At 51.1% G+C, this 15891-nt stretch overlaps 1 protein-coding gene and 1 long non-coding RNA gene across 4 annotated transcripts in view; one reads left to right on the top strand and one right to left on the bottom strand.

The window, feature by feature from the left end:
* Actn1 (actinin alpha 1) overlaps nt 1-11174 on the bottom strand; it is a 95398-nt gene extending 84224 nt beyond the window's left edge. For 2 of the 3 annotated variants that reach the window (XM_038336781.1, XM_038336782.1), the window contains exon 1: nt 10785-11173. In XM_038336781.1, the coding sequence (XP_038192709.1) occupies nt 10785-10889 (105 nt within the window). In that variant the 5' untranslated portion in view covers nt 10890-11173. Of the gene's footprint in view, nt 1-10784 lie in introns of all 3 variants that reach the window. The other variant, XM_038336783.1, reaches the window with a different exon arrangement.
* A 365-nt stretch (nt 11175-11539) lies between these two features.
* On the top strand, nt 11540-15387 carry LOC119818918. Its single transcript, XR_005286198.1, has 3 exons — nt 11540-11837; nt 13375-13497; nt 15209-15387. It is a non-coding gene; the product is annotated as an uncharacterized LOC119818918 (long non-coding RNA).
* Nucleotides 15388-15891: the final 504 nt, after the last annotated feature.

The following is a 15891-nucleotide window of genomic DNA, read 5'->3' as shown; positions in this document are numbered from 1 at the left end:
TAAAACAGAACTCTAAAAGTCAGCAAGCTCTTTGTGAACCAGCTTCAAACACAGAAACTCTAGAAATACCTGCTCCACTCACCTGAGCCTTTCGGGTATCTCCAGAAACCCCAGACACCCTTCACCTCCCTTCAGCCTCACTGTGAAACACCGAGCATTTGGCCATAGTCGTGTGGACAACCCCCAGGAATACGGGTGTCTCCTGTGCTTCAGAGGGACTGGGACACAGCCCGGTCACAATCACTGGTCTAATATGTAGACTTAGGTCAGAGCTGCTCTTCAACCAGGAGCTTCTATGGAGAGAGGCCCAGGCTACAACCTTGCGTGCCAGACTGACCTTGCTGCTTGTACCAAGCAGCCTCTGTTTAGGGTGGTGCCAAACAGGCCCAGATGCAAACACCAAAGTAGCATTTTTTTAATTTTAAAAATAAATATATAAGGCCAGAGTAATGGTGCACACCTTTAATCCCAGCACTCAGAAAAGAGGCAGGAGGAGCCTCTTGAGTTCAAGGACATTCTGGTATACAGAGTCCCAGGACAGCCAGGGCTACACAGAGAAACCCTGTCTCAAAAATCCAATAATAATAACAACAATAATAAACAAATAGATGCATATCTTTATGTATATATACACACATACAAACATATATAAGATAAAGTTACATACATATTATACTAATCAGGCTATAAATTCACTGTTGCGGGGGCTGGAGAGATGGCTCAGAGGTTAAGAGCATTGCCTGCCCTTCCAAAGGTCCTGAGTTCAATTCCCAGCAACCACATGGTGGGCTCACAACCATCTGTAATGAGGTCTGGTGCCCTCTTCCGGCCTGCAGGCATACATGCAGACAGAATACTGTATACATAATAAATATATAAATAAATATTTTAAAAATTCTCTGTTGCTTAACTTCCTAAAAGTGCATTCCATTACACCTTAACTTATTGTGTGCACCTGTGCACATACATGGAGGTCATAGAACAACTTTCAGGAACTGGCTCCTCTCTTCCACCATGTGAGTTCCAGGTTTTGAACACGGGCTGTCAGGATCACAAGTAAGTCCATTAGCTTGCTGAGCTGTCTCACCAGCTCCATGCTGCTTAACTTAAATTTTAAAAGAAGAGAGAAGTGGGTGTCACTCGGGTCGAGTTCGCACAAGGTCCTAGATTCCATTCCCAGAACCAAAGAACAAAACAATTAAAGCGGGGAGGGTACATACAGAATGAAGGGGGTGGGTGAGCAAGCTCAGGGCCTTGTGTGTACAAATACACCTCTAGTCCTGGCCACAGTAACCCAAAGGGCAGGAAACAGGGATCAGGGCCTAGTTCCCGCCTCCAGGAAAACACATTCATGTGCTGCCTCCTCCTCATCCCAGCTCCCAGAGCTGAGTCTGGAAAAGCACTTTGGGTTCCTGGAAAGAAAGGCCCTTCGGAAATATCGGGAACTCGACTGGAAGGTGCCATTATTTATTATCTGGAGGATGTCTGTGGTGTTTGAAGGGAGCCACTCCACCTTCAAAGCCAAGACTATGGCCAAAAACAACAGAGGGGCTGCTGGCAGCCAGAGAAACACAAAGGTTCTCTCCACCCCCAAACCACGAGCTGTCCAGCCTCTCTGTGGAACACGAGACAGGACCTGGTCTTCACAGCCACTCCACACGCATGACAGGATGTCTCCTGTCTAACATGGAAAGACAAGCTACATTAAGAGATCTGCCTGAGGGAAGCCACTCACCTCCAGGTTCCTCCCCCTGTGGCATTTCACCTACAGTGGATTTGGGATATACAATGAGTTCCAGGTCAGCCTGAGCTACGGAACAAAAACCTGTCTCAAACAACTAAAATAAATAGCTCTTCAGACCCTACAAGCCCTGGCCTGGCAACACAATCCTGTGACCTGCAACCCTACTCCAGACGGCCCCACAGGTACCAACCACCAAGCAGAAGAAGCAAGGTAACATAAGAGGCACAGTCTGACTGCCTTTCCACCCAGAACGGACAGTCGGGGGCCTCTGGTTTAGACTGTTGGAGGCCCTAGGATATTCAATGCTGGGGCTCAAGAAGTGTCACTGTCGGCCAGCAGGTGCTACTTTTCTCAGCCTGGCCTAGACACTTCCAGTCCTGTCACGCTGACAGCCAGCCTAAGCCCCTACACCTTTCTGCGCAGTACTCTCAAGGCTTAAAGTATGACTCCTACCACCAGAGTAAAGCTAATGAGCCCTGCCACCTGGAACACAGCCTTCCTGCTCCCCCAGGGACATAAACAAAGGGCAGGAAGCAGAAAGGAGGGGACTGCTGAACCCCCAAGCAGGGGAAGCCACTCCCCAAAAGCTGAAATCAAGTCTAAGAGCAGTTTGAGAGCACAAAAAGTGGCCAATGGCACCTCCACGACCTTCCCAACTAAGAAAAGTAACTTCAGCAGTGCCGGTGTCAGCCAGACTCCCTCAGTCTAAGGACTTTGGTCAAAATTCACCCTAAACGTTCAAGTTGTGTCCAAGACCTAGGTAAAGTCACCTAGCTTTTCTGAGGCTCACTTTCTCTACCCTAAAATGGAGCTTAGCCCTCACAAGTTTGCTCATCACCACTGACGGTTAGAAATCACATCATGATTAATACACACGTATAAATGTGAAAAAGTATGAATCACAAAATAAGCACTCGATTATACAGCACCCTGAGTTATTACTCACTCGCATTTAAGACTCAAGTCTCAGTTAAAACATAAGGCCCTTCACAGCCAGGGGTGTGTCCCTACTTACAGTAAAATCAGAATTCCGAAGCTAATCTACCTCACCTTGTTCATAACAGTATACTGGTCAGCTCCCAGGCAGGTTAGTTCCCTGGGTCTCAATTTCCCTATAAATACAGGTACAATAACAGTGCCTTCCTCGATGACCAAGGTCATCTAAGTCATTGAACTTTTAATCATCATGAATCATTGGTCTTTTAGTTCCTTAGAGAACCTAAATACTTGTTGGTTGAGTGATGTAAAACAGACAGTTCTCCTGGCCAGTTTGCCTTCAAGAATCTTCTCTTCCCTCCCCAGGAGGTGGACAGTGTTTAGACTTCCCTCTTAGTACGTTGGGCTTCTGAAATGAACACCTGGGTCTTCATGTCCAGCCCTTTCTCTGTATGCCTGGGAGCAGGTCACTCTGTCTCTATAAGTACAGGTCATTCTAGGAAGAATGACCATCCCACATCTCCACTCCCTGCTGCAGGGAGTACTAACGAAGGCCACTGATGGAACACGTCTGACTTACAATCTGGCATGCAAGAATTCCTCCCTGTCCTCCACCCTGGACCTTTTGGGACACAAGCCTGGAGAGCACTGATCCCTCAGTGGAGAACAAATCACAGCTCCACAAGAGGCCCATGGTAGCCAAGGACCAAGAAGGCAGTTTCCAGGGGAACAGCATCCCTGGAAACGCATCTACGCCCAGTTCCCATCCTCACTGCCTTTTATTCTCCTCCTACCTCTGTAGTGGGCTAAGTCACCTACCCACTATTGCTAGGCAACTTCTCAGGGAAGTGCAGTTGCCTCTCCAGCCCATGCCTGCCTCTGACCCTAGGAAAGCTGCCCTGGCCTGCTGACCCTGGGGACGGCAGAAGGCAAGCAGCAACTAATCCAACAGGGTTTATGTTTGAACATCCCTAGGACTCTCACAAGTCAGGGACTTGGGAAGATAAGGAAAGCCACCTTTCTTCCCCAGCCCTGTTCTCAAGTTCTTATATGTCATATTCTCAAGATAGTTTCCAAGAATGGGCCAATCACACTCTACAGCAATGCTTCTCTTCCGGATGACTCTTCAGCTCTCCTACATGGTTCATGGCTCCAAATCCCAGCCCAGGAGCAGACAGCGAGCAAGGGGAAATGGGGGATAAGCTATGAGGATGGCAGGTGCCGTCTGAACTCCTGTGACAGTATTCACATTTGAGAGGTAGGATGACAGGCGACTGTCATCTTCTTCTTGTCATTAGTCTTGGCTTGGCTTTTTTCAAAATTGAGACCTAATTCTCATAACACCAGTGTCACCAATTTTGCAATGCACAACCCAGTAATTCTGAATGTACTCATAAGGCCATGCATCCATCACCACTGTCTAATTCCAGAACATGTCAACCCCTGGGGTTTTATTTGTATACTTCCATCTTTGCTTAATGTTCCTGAACAAAGCAAACACCAGAGGGAGATGGAACCACCAGCTTCAGATCCTAAAACCACTGCCACCCTGACCTTGAGATCCTGAAAAGGTCAGACAGTTCTCCCACCTGTAAAATGTGACAGCAGTAAGGACTAACTCACAGGGACACATACACACACAGGTCCTCAGGATAGCTACTGTAGACTGGACTCCTAGTGCTCCCCCACCAATTCCTGTGAAAGACCCCCCCCCAGTCAATGGAAGGGCATGAGACAAGGCCTGAGGAACTCTGTCCCCTCAACCTTCACATGTGGGAAGAAAGAATGGGAACAGATGGCAGATCTTGGTGGGGCACCGGGGCAGGAAAGTGGGCCTCCAGGAGGCTCTCATCCCTCTTCTCCCGGGTCTTCTCTGTCCCTGTCCTCTCAAGGCTCACTGCCTGGGTCAGGGCTGGGTTTGAGGGTGCAGAAACCTGAACTGATGGATAAGTAGGGCTGTACTGACCCATATGAACAGTACCAGCACACGGGGCTACAAGACTTCCTCTGCCTATGGCCTCTTGGCCGTGACTTCTCTGAGGAGTCGCAGACTAAAACTGTTCAAGCCACCTCTAGCAGAAAGACTGCAGGACCTGCCAAAATTTTATTCTGACAGGGTCTCACTACGCAGCCCTGGATGACCTGGAATTCAGCACATAGACCAGGCTGTCAGATGTTGCCTCTGTCTCCTAAGTGCTATGAATAAAGGCATGCACCCCACACCTGGTCCCGCCAGTATTCTTGTGAGTAAACAGGCCCAGCTCACAGGACCACTCCTGCAGAGATGTGTTGCCACTGGCCATATCAAGAGGTAAAAAAAACAGAGTCAATAGAGCAAGTGATCCCTGGCTGCATGTCAGACTGTGATATGTGTCTCTGAGGCTGACTGGCTGGGATGACCCCAGCTGTGCCTGGAGAGGTGTGAGCCTTAAGAGCCTGACCAGTGACCTGCTTAGACAGCCTGGCCGTCACTCTCGGACAGTGAAGGACCAGGGGCTGGGTGTGAAGCCGAGTTGAGGCAATGCTTGTCCGCCAGGCACCACAGCGTGAGCTGTTACACATTTATGTTCCCAGCACTTAGAATACGGAAGCAGGTCATTCTCCACTACACAGAAAATTCAAGGCCTGCCTGAGTTAGAAGAGACCCTGCCCCCCCCCCAAAAAGAAAAAGACAAAGAGGAGGAAAGAAAGAGAAAAGGTGGGTGAAGTCAAGTCCGAATAAGGAAGAACAACCAGAGGGTGTCCCCAGCACCTGACTCGGTGGCTTGCTCTGCCCCTCCCAGGCCCCTCACCTCATCCCTTCTGAGTGCTGCAGCACAAAGGTCACTTGGTTTCCCAGCAGAAACCCCTGTTTTTCACACACACACACACACACACACACACACACACACACACACACACACACAACACCTTCTCCACCCCAGGCTGTGCGCAGGCTCCGGGCCTACCCTAGCCACAAAGCCTGTCAGCCGCTCATTCCATCAGCTATTACTGACACGGCTTAGCAGTATGACTGCAGATCTTTCTGGTCTCCCAGTTGTCAGGACCCACCAGGCAGGTCACCCAGGGATTTCACTCAACAGTCTGCACCTGGGTTCCAGCAGTCATCTCAGCAATCCATGCATCAAGGACTAGACTCTTTCTAGCAGCCACACATCTGTGGCCAGGTCACAGAGCAGGCTGGGGCTATCCCACCCCAACTCTAGACCCACAGGAAATACCACAAGCCCTTAAGCCCAATTCCCGGTCTGTGGCCTCAGCACCAGGCCTTTTTAGAGCTGGTGGAAAGGTAGCAGCCACCTTGGAGCACCTCCCGAAGCCAGCCTCAAAGAAGATTCCTCCAGAAGACACTGACCACGTGCCCTTTGGGTGTCTACAGCCTCTTCTTCCTACAAGCCCACCTCCAGTGTCCCATTGTTCGACAATCTGGTTTTTTTTGGGCCACAGCCAGGCCTCCTCACACCTGCCTGGTCTAGGGCCAGCTGGCATCTGGGGCCTGGTGGCCCAACTCTTCCCTCCCCCACTTCTCCTTCAGGTTTTATCCATTGCTTAACCAATGGGGCACCTGTTCCCAGCTACACCAAGTGAGCTTGGGGAAGGTGCAGGAAGGTGTGAGGGCAGGGCAAATTCCTAGGCTAAATGGCTCTTAAGGGACGCTCATTCTCTGTGTGTCATTCTTCCTGCACTATAACACAGTAACACAAATTTGAAGTACTCTTCTTTTTTCCTGGTTAGTTTTTATTTGGGGGTTAGGGGGCCTTTGAGACAGGGTCTCACTATGTAGAACAAGCCAGCCTAGAATTCACTAAGTAGCTCCAAGATGGCACAGTTAGCCAATGAAAGAGCCAACGTTTGACACACGCACACACCCCACCACCACACCCAGTGCACATTTATCTCCAGAAGCTGGAACCAGGATGCAGGCCAGGAATTGGGTCTTTACCTAGAAACTGAGCATCCATGTCCTCAAGCAGCAGCCTCCTCCAAATCCTATCCCTGCTCAGCACCAGAAAACGCAGCAAAGAACAGGACAACCTGGATTCTCGACCCCCGCAGACCTGTCAGGGGTACGGCAGCCAAGAAGACAGACAAAGACGGCTCTGAGGGTGGAAGAGCTAATTCCCTGCTCTTTCTAATTCCACTTCCACCAGGTACCACCCTGATTTGGGGTGTTTCCCAGGTAAACCCATCCATTCAAGTTCTTACTTCCCCTTTGGAAGTCCTGGGTAAGCTCCCATGAGATGGCCCAGAGGCCCAGAAAACAGTGTGAATGAGGTGGCCTGTCTCTACCACTGGTGCAGCACTGGGTCTCATCCATAGCTATTCGCATCCGCCCGCCAAGGCAGCTGGGTTTCAACAGCTACTCACTCAACAAGTGTTGATGAGATGTCTCATTGGGAAAAGCCCTAGGGCTGACACCTGTGGGAATACACGGTCCCCAGAACCTCCACGGCTTCAGAAACGGGAAGAGAATACAGTTGAGGAGCAGGACCACCTCCTCACAACAAGTTAAAACCGCTAGTTTTTACAAATATGGAGTCCGAAGCTAGAAGGAGCTAGCCCAAGGTCACAGTGAGAGAGGACAGGTCCAGAACCTAACCCTAAGTCAATATTCTCTTTAGCCTGTTTGACACCTGTGCACAAACACTCACGGGTGTGGCAAGATCTCCATGAGGGAACACAGAGAGACCTGTGGTCATCATGAAAAGAACTTTCTCGGGAAAGAAAGAAGACTTCGGGCCTCCGCCTGGAAGTCAGGAAGAAGGCGATCAGAGCTGCATCTCTAGTCCACACTTTCTGGGCCATAGTCACATTTTGCATTTGGAGGTGTGGGGACCAGCCAAGAACTCTGCCCCAAAGCATTCTTTGAAGAGGGAAGAACCACAGCCACCCCACCCACTTCGGTTCCTTGAGTCAGGCCTCCTGCCTGCTCGGGCTTCTACCAGCATCCACCTCCACCAAGGAAGCAGTTCCCACCACCCATCATAGGAGCGGGTAAGAGCTGGAAGGAGGGGGAGGCTCGGTAGGGTAGAAATGCATCAGGTTCTATCTTACTCAGTGTCCCACTTCCAATGCCTAGAACTCAGTCTGGCTCACAGTCTGTGCTCACAGAGCCGGGGAGATGGCTCAGTCACTAAAGGGCTTTCTGCACCGGCATTAAGTACCTAAAGTCAACCTGTAGCACCCACATAAGAAGTTGAGTATGGTGGCCCATGCGTGTAACTGCAGGGGTAGCAGAGGCAGAGAGACAGGCACATCACTGGAGTCGGCTGGCCATCCAGACTAGCTGAGTTAGGAATTCCAGGTTCAGGGAGAGAAACGCTGTTTTCAAAAATGAAGTAGAGAGTTTGGCCAGGTGTGGAGACAAAGACATGTGGTATCTCTGTGAATTAGAGGCCAGCCTGTTCTACATGGCAGAGTTAAAGCCAGCCAGGGCAGGGCATACATAGAGAGACCCTATCTCAATAAATAAAGTGAGTGACTCAGAAAGATGCCAGACATTGGCCTCTAAGCACCACATAGGCACACCCACACACACACCGCACACAGAGAGCTCAGAAGCCAATGACTCCAACTGCACATACCACCTCAGTGGTCCCATATAACATCCTCCCCATTCCCAGGCAGAAGGAAGAAGAGCAAAACCTACTAGGTGCTGCTTTGCCTTAAGAAGTCCCTCTGTATATCCCAATCACTCCACTGAGAACTAGGCAGGGCCAAACTTCTGCAGCGGAGGAAACTGAAGTTCACAAAAGACAACACGGGAATGAATGACCTGGGGCCACAACCAGGGACCAGGTTTCCCAAGTCAAAAGCAGAGGGCCGTCGGCCAGGCTCCTATTACCAACCCAAGTAGGTGTGGATTCCCAGATACCAAAACCCTCTGAATTCTTCCCATCCTTCCTCCAGCTGCCTCCCAGTCCACCACACACCAGCCCCCAGCCCAAGCTACTTCTCCCTCACTGTGGTTTGCTCATCTTCTCAAGGGTCCAGCTCACAGAGCTGCTGGAATCTACGAGCTATAGCAGGTACGATGCTGGCACACACTAGCCAGCATCAACCTAATATGTGACACATGCCCAGAGATGACCAAATTACCTAGATGGTCTGTTTCCACCAGGTTGGAGTTCTGGGAAGCTATCATTTATTTTCTCTCCAACCTCAATGAACATGTTCACTCAGCCATTCGTTCTTTAATACTGAGTGAATATATAGGCCCAAGACTCAGGGCCTGGATGCCGGAAACTGAGTCCCATACCCTTGCTGGGCCTGGCTCTTCAACAGCTCCACCACTCCTGTCTCTTCTAGTACAAAGCTGAACTCCTAGGAGGGACTTCTATTCTCCACGGAAGATCCCAAGTTTTCCATCATTCTGATCCCACCCTTCCTGACCATCTTGAGAAAGTTTTTGGATTTTTTTTTTTTGTCTTGTTTTGGTTTTTGTTTCCTTTTTTGAAAGAGAAACAGGAGAGGGAGATTCCTTGTCCTCTCTGGGAGTCTCCAAATTGCTCATCCCGTTTTCTCCTCCAGCAACAGTCCCAGGAAATAGACTCAATGAGGGAAGCCGGGAAAGACCCTAAACCTTCAGCTCCAGAAGAGGGGGAGGGGGCTGGCAGGAAGAGGGCGGTGTCTTTAAGCAACCAATACATTACAAAGAAGTCAGTTCAAAGCCAAGGGACTCTCTTAAGTCGCGGTTGCTGTCGGAGACAGAGGCAGGGCCCCAGGTCGCCTGTTTAAGAAGCCCATTGTGGTGTGTTTTAAATTACCTCTGCTTGTCTGATGAAGTGAGTAAAGGGGCACCGTTTCAGGGCTTAGGATTCCTGAGTGAGCTAATACAGGATGCCTTTAGCTAAAGGGGAAAAAAAAACTTCAGTTGGCTCTCTAAACTCCCCCCCCTTTTAAGTTTAAAAAAGGGAATGAATGTTACCATTTTTGGACATGAGCATTCTCCCTCAAGCCCAGCCCTAACCGCACTATCCAGAGGGACGCGCCATCCTGTCCCCCCATACCCAGATCACGAAGGGGGGGGAGTATGAAATGGGGAGGGACTGGACGGGAATGGGAGGTGGGGTTCAGGGTACGTGGCTCAGGGAAAGGGCTCGCTGCGCATGCAGGAAGCCGCGGCACGGTTAATACCTCCCACCCCCCAAGAGTGGTTTCTGACCTCTTCCTGCCACTAGCCATTACACTCGGGACCCATCGCCAATTCCCCAGCCCAGAAGGGGCAGCAGATCCAGGACCTCGCTGACAACGTCTAGGATACAGCGCAGGGCTGAGCAGAGATCCTCAAAGAACGACCCCAAATATCTCCTGAGACCATCCCTCACCACGGAGCCCGTCAACAAGAGCCAAGCTACCCAAACTCGCGTTTCACTAGGAAACGAGCGAGTCGGTAAGGCAGAACGCAGATGCAAGGCTTGCAGCTACCAGCTCACTGAGTTAAGCAATAAAACGGTTCACCGTCCTGACCCCGCCCCCACAGGGCCCTGGGGAGCCCGCAAACGCCCCCCGATTTTCTCGGCCCCAGCAGCACTCCAGCACGTCCAGTTCCAGGCAGATGCCGAGGAAGCCGCCAAACCCTCCGGCACCCGCTCTGCTGTCTGCCGACTCGGCTAGGGGCGCAGAGTGCGGGGCAGCTTGCCCCAACGGTACAGAGAGCCCAGGGGCGGCCCAGGAAGCGCGCTGCCACCGCACGCCATATGGAGGCGCCAGGAAGAAGGGAAGGAAGGGGAAAATCGATCCCGAGTAAGCAGCCATAGAACCGAAGTCTCAGCCCCAGCCTCTCGAGCACCGCCCCCACGCCCTGCCCACGCCGGCATGGTTTCGGCAGCAACGGGGTGGCCTGGACCACCCGCTCCGAGGCGACCTGCCCGCAGGCGACGCCACCTCCCCGCGCTGCGGCTCGCTGTTCGCGGGCTACAGGGCAGGGGTGCTCCCCTCTTCCGCCCGGTGCCTGTAACCCAATACCCCACCTCGCAGTGGCCGCGTTGTCCCCGCCTCCGCTCTTGCGCGCCGGGAACTGGTTTCCAGCCGGGAGCCCAGGAGTGCGGCGGGCAGAGCGGATCAGGACTCGGAGATGCGGAGGGTGGGGATAAATGCTAACCTTCCTCTGCTGCTTCTCCCAGGCCGGATCCAGAAGCAGGTCCCGGTCCCAGTCCTCTTCGGGCTGCATGTAGTCGTTGGTCTGCTGGGAATCATAATGGTCCATGATGGTGCACGCGTGCTAGGGGCTGGATTTTTTTTCCTCCACCTTCTCTCCAGGCGACCGCAGCTGCTGCCCGGGTGTGGGGAGGGAGTCGGCAGGGTTGGGCTGGGTTGGGCTGGCGGGGCCGGGCTCGCTCCCCTGAGCCCGCTTCCGCCGCGGCTCTGCTAGCGGAGGCTGCTGCTGACGGTGGCGGCGGCTGGAGCTTGCGGACTGCCTTCCTGGGGAGCGCGCTCCGATCTAATCTCCACGCACACTGCGCTCGGTGAACACTCGCGCTGCCGGAGCAGAGGCGGGCGGGGGCGGGGAGAAGGGGCAGAGCCCTCCCGAGGTTCTCCATTGGCCAGGCCGAGTTGCCCAAACTTCCCCCCCAGCGCCTTTCATTGGGAATTCCTGGCATCCGTCAGGCGGGTCCCTATGCATATAGGTGGACTGGGCGGCCCCCTCTGGGCGCGGACGCCACCGCCCACTCCCTGGGTTCCCACTCCCCCGCGGCTCATGTGACACCACCTTAAGCTGAACCGGAGTGAAGCTCGGGAACACCTCCCGGAGCTCGGGGACCAAACAGCACTGAGCTCCGGAGCCGCGGGAGTCGCCGAGGATTGGCCCGGTTCCCTGCCGGCGGGAAGGCCTGGAACTTGGGAGCACCGGTGTTCCTGCCCCCTCCGGGCGTGCACGCCACCGCCCACTCCCTGGGTTCCCACTCCCCCGCGGCTCATGTGACACCACCTTAAGCTGAACCGGAGTGGAGCTCGGGGACCAAACGGCACTGAACTCCGGAGCCGCGGGAGTCGCCGAGGATTGGCCCGGTTCCCTGCGGGCGGGAAGGCCTGGAACTTGGGAGCACCGGTGTTCCTGCGGTGCCACGTCGAGCTCCGAACCCCGGTCCTGCAAGGGGAAACCCGAGTATTTCGTATTTCGCTTTCTCTTCTCGGGAAACCTAGGTCGGGACAAGTAGGTACCCTGGGAAGGCGGGGAGGGCCTACAGTAAAAAGGAATTTCCTGATTCTACCACCTCGCCCGCCCCTCCCCTTGGGACCAGGCTGATCCCTGTAGAGCCAGGTTTATGACCAGCCAATGGTTCTCAGGCCACTGAGCCTCCCCACCTCGCCAAGGGTCTCGAGGGCTCAGAGCAATGACCAGCTACGGGCTTCATGGGTGGCAGCTACGGCTGCCCGGCTTCCCAGGCTCCAGGCAGGTATGCCCGGGTGGACTGAAGCTACCTTCTGAAGGCCTCCTTTCCTATCCACTCCTCCAGCTTATCTACACCTTCCTCGAAATTAGGAAGGGCCCTGAAATGATCTGCCTATACCATGAATTCTTACAGATACAGATACCTGACGTGTGGAAACTGAGACTCAAGAAGCTGAGCTGGGCAAGACTTAGCAGACAGGGACTCAACAGGCCCATTCAGTATCTAACCTAGTGCCTGACAAAACCTTACTGTCCTTGGAGGAGGAAGAAACATTGCAACAAACAACTAAACTTAGTGCCTTGCACTACTCTCTGGGCTCAGTAAAGGAGGGTGGAAATGTGTTGGTCCAGTAGCGTTGCATCCTGGGAAGAGGTGGTCTCTTGAGGGATGCTGAGTTTGAAAAGCAGTAGCAAATAAGCCGGCGGATTGGCTGTGCGCTCTGATGTGGACAACAGAAACGTCCTTCTTGCATCCTTCATTTATACAGTCATCCCTTACTATTCAGGGGAGCTGATTCCCAGGTCCACTGCAGATACCAAAATCTGCAAATGCTTAAATCTCACATGTACTTAATGGCACAAGATTGATGTGTCACCTACATACATCCACTGTACATTTTAAATCATTCCCGAATAGAAATGCCATGTGACTACTTACACTGTTGAGGAAATCCTGACATGATTAGCCATCCCACCCTTGGGATACTTTTTTTCTGTGGTTAGTTCAATCCAAGATTCTAACTTGTAAAAATGGAAGCCAAGCTGTGTTTGTAGGGCCAGCTGGTTAATCTAGAAGCTGGTGTAGTCTAACGAATCACTCAGAGATGTTTACTGACAAGAAGAGGTCTGAATTAGAGTACTTGAGAGCCCACAATGGTCAGAGAGAGAGAGAGACAGAGAGACAGAGAAACCCTGCCTCTGGTTGGCAGAGTCCACAATGATGCTGGCATAAGTAGATAGCAGTGTTGGTCCTCAAGTCGCTAGTCAGCCACACATGCTCATGCTAGTGTTACCATCAGCACTGGGTCCTCTCTAAGCCCCTGGCCAAGGAAACAACTGTTTCTAAGCTAAAGACAGCAGATTTATGAACTATTTCATAAACACTTCAGGTTTGTGAACTATTTCATAAGCACTTCTAAACTGTGGCTCTAAACCGACCATAAAGGGCAACGATGGTGCTATATCTGTTCATTCACTCAATAAATTTTTTCTGAATGCCTTCTGTGTGTCAGGGAATATGCTAGACATCACATATAATAATGAAGATGAAAATATCCACACATCCTTCCTCATACAGCGCACCAGAGACTGGGAACCGAAGATGTGACCCTAATGAGACAGAAGCGGAGAGGTCTGACATTCTACAGAACCCAGGGGAGCACTGAACCCCATGGGGAAGAGAGCTCCAGGTGGAAATTGAGTAAGCTTTAAGGACTAAGAGTCAAATGAACGTGGGAGATTATTCCAGGGAGAGGGACCAGGGAAGGCGACACCAAGGGGCAGGAGACGCTATGGCATATAGCTGGATGCCTACCATCTCAAGGCAGCTAGACTGAAGCTACAAGGGAAATGAGGCTGTAGAGGAGCCCCACTGTGCTGGCTGCACACTGCAAGGCCAGTTGCAGAAATCCAGACTGTCATGGGAAAGATGCGCACAGATGCAATACCTGGGGACAAGCTGGAAGGCAAAGGAGTTTGGCTGTGCAGAGGAGAGATGTTCTCAGGATAATGGCACAGACCATGGGGTTTGCCTGTAACAAGTATTTAAGTTCTGTTTAACAGAAAAGAAACCAAAGCCCAGAGGGAGGTGGAAGCTTGTCCCAGTCATGTGATACCTAGATGCACGCATGCTTTCAATCTGGTGACTTTATCTTATTTTCTTGTAATTTATTTTATATGCATTGGTATTTTGCCTGCATGTATGTCTGAGTGAGGGTATCAGGTCCCCTAGAACCGAAGTTAGAGATAGTTGTTAGCTGCATGTGGGTTCTGGGAATTGAACCCAGGAATAGCAGTTAGTGCTCTTAACCACTGAGCCATCTCTCTAGCCCTTGATCTAATGACTTTCAGCCCTAGTTTTTTAGGGGTTTGTTTTTGTTTGATTTTTGTTTTTCGAGACAGGGTTTTTCTATGTAGCTCTGGCTGTCCTGGAACTCACTTTGCAGACCAGGCTGACCTCATACTCACAGAGATCCACCTGCCTCTGCCTCCGGAGAGTACCACCACAACCTGGCTATAACAACACATTCTTAAGCTGGTGACCTTGAACCCCCATGGTTCTGTCCCAAGAACTTCCTGACACCCCTCAGTCTTTTTCTTCCTTATGTTTTCAGCCCTCTCCTCTAAACTGGATCCGTCTTTCAGACTTCAAGTAACTCAAGTTTCGATTTTAAAGAAATCTTCCTTTGACTGCCGCTGCTCCGTTCCATTGTCGCTCTTTCTTCTGTGTTCATGACCTTAATTTATCCACCACTTAGTGCTTCTTAAGCTCACAGCTATGGCCACTCCACTGAAAGCCCAGACAAATGCACTTTCAGCTGTGAGATCCAGAGACCATTGTTTTAGGCCTTGTGCCCAGGCTTTTCTGGTATCTGATGTGACCCATTTCCCCTCACCTTGAAAACCTATCCCCCCCCGTACTTCCATGGTACAGGAAAGCTCCAAGCTCTCTGCTTCTGCTCTGTCTGGGTATTTGTAACATCCACCTTTTAGATCAGCGCATAACTCATTATAAAGTACATTAATCAAGTGTATCGATCTGTGCGTCTACATCCTTGTTAGCCAAGTGAAGATACAAAGAATTCCCAGAGCTGAGAATAAAGACATTCACCACCATACCTGACTTAGCTGTGTTATCTTCTTGTTTTGAGATAGTATCTCATGTAGCCCAGGCTGGTCTCTGATTTCCAATGTAGTTGAGGATGACCCTGAACTTTTTACCATGCCTGACATATGCACTACAGGGAACTGAACCCAGGGCCTTCTAAGTGCTAGGCTACATTCTATCAAACGAGTCGCATCCCCAGCCCTGTGTTGTGTGTGTGTGTGTATGTGTGTGTGTGTGTGTGTGTGGTGTATTTTTCCATTATAGGAGCGTATCCTCAGTAACCACTCCTTTATCCTCTCCACAGGCATTTTCACTGCTTGCTGGTTGGAACCACCATGACAAAAGCCACCATGAACGTGTTTGGGTGTGTGTTTGATGAACACATGCATTCATTTCTCTTGAATGTATACCTCAGTGTAACTGCCAGGTCACAGGGTTGGCATATGCTTTGCTGTAGTAAACATTGTCAAACAGTTTTTCAAATTGGCTGTAACAACTTACTCTCTAGCAGCAGGAGATGAGGATTTCAGTTGCTCCCCATCCTCCTACCACCTGGTATTGTTTAAAAAGAAAAAGTCATTATGGTCGGTGAACAGTGGGTTCTTTTTTGGTAAGTCTCTTCGTGTGCTGTTGACCATCTGAATGAACACCTACCTATTCCTGCACCATAGGTTCTAGCAGTGAATCATCCTCTCTTTGCCACTTGCATGCATATTTCACTAATTCCCCAATGTCAATCATTTAGTCTCATTCGTTCATTCATCCGCTCACCAGGTACTTATCTCTGCCTGGCACTGTGCTGGAGGTAAAGAGTGAAGAAAGGGGCGGGGTGGAGCAGGCTTTTCTTTGGGCCATGAACCAGCTCCCAAATCATGACACCGAGACTCTTACTAGTTATAAATACTTGGCCTTATCTTATGCTTGTCCCACTAGCTCTTAGAATTTATTGTAAGCTCTTTCTCTTCATCTCTGTTTTGCCTTAGGGCC

Source organism: Arvicola amphibius, chromosome 7 (assembly GCF_903992535.2).
Source record: "Arvicola amphibius chromosome 7, mArvAmp1.2, whole genome shotgun sequence".
Taxonomy (NCBI): Eukaryota; Metazoa; Chordata; class Mammalia; order Rodentia; family Cricetidae; genus Arvicola; species Arvicola amphibius.
The sequence above is the reverse complement of the archived record's forward strand: the minus strand, read 5'-3'. Positions and strand labels throughout refer to the sequence as shown.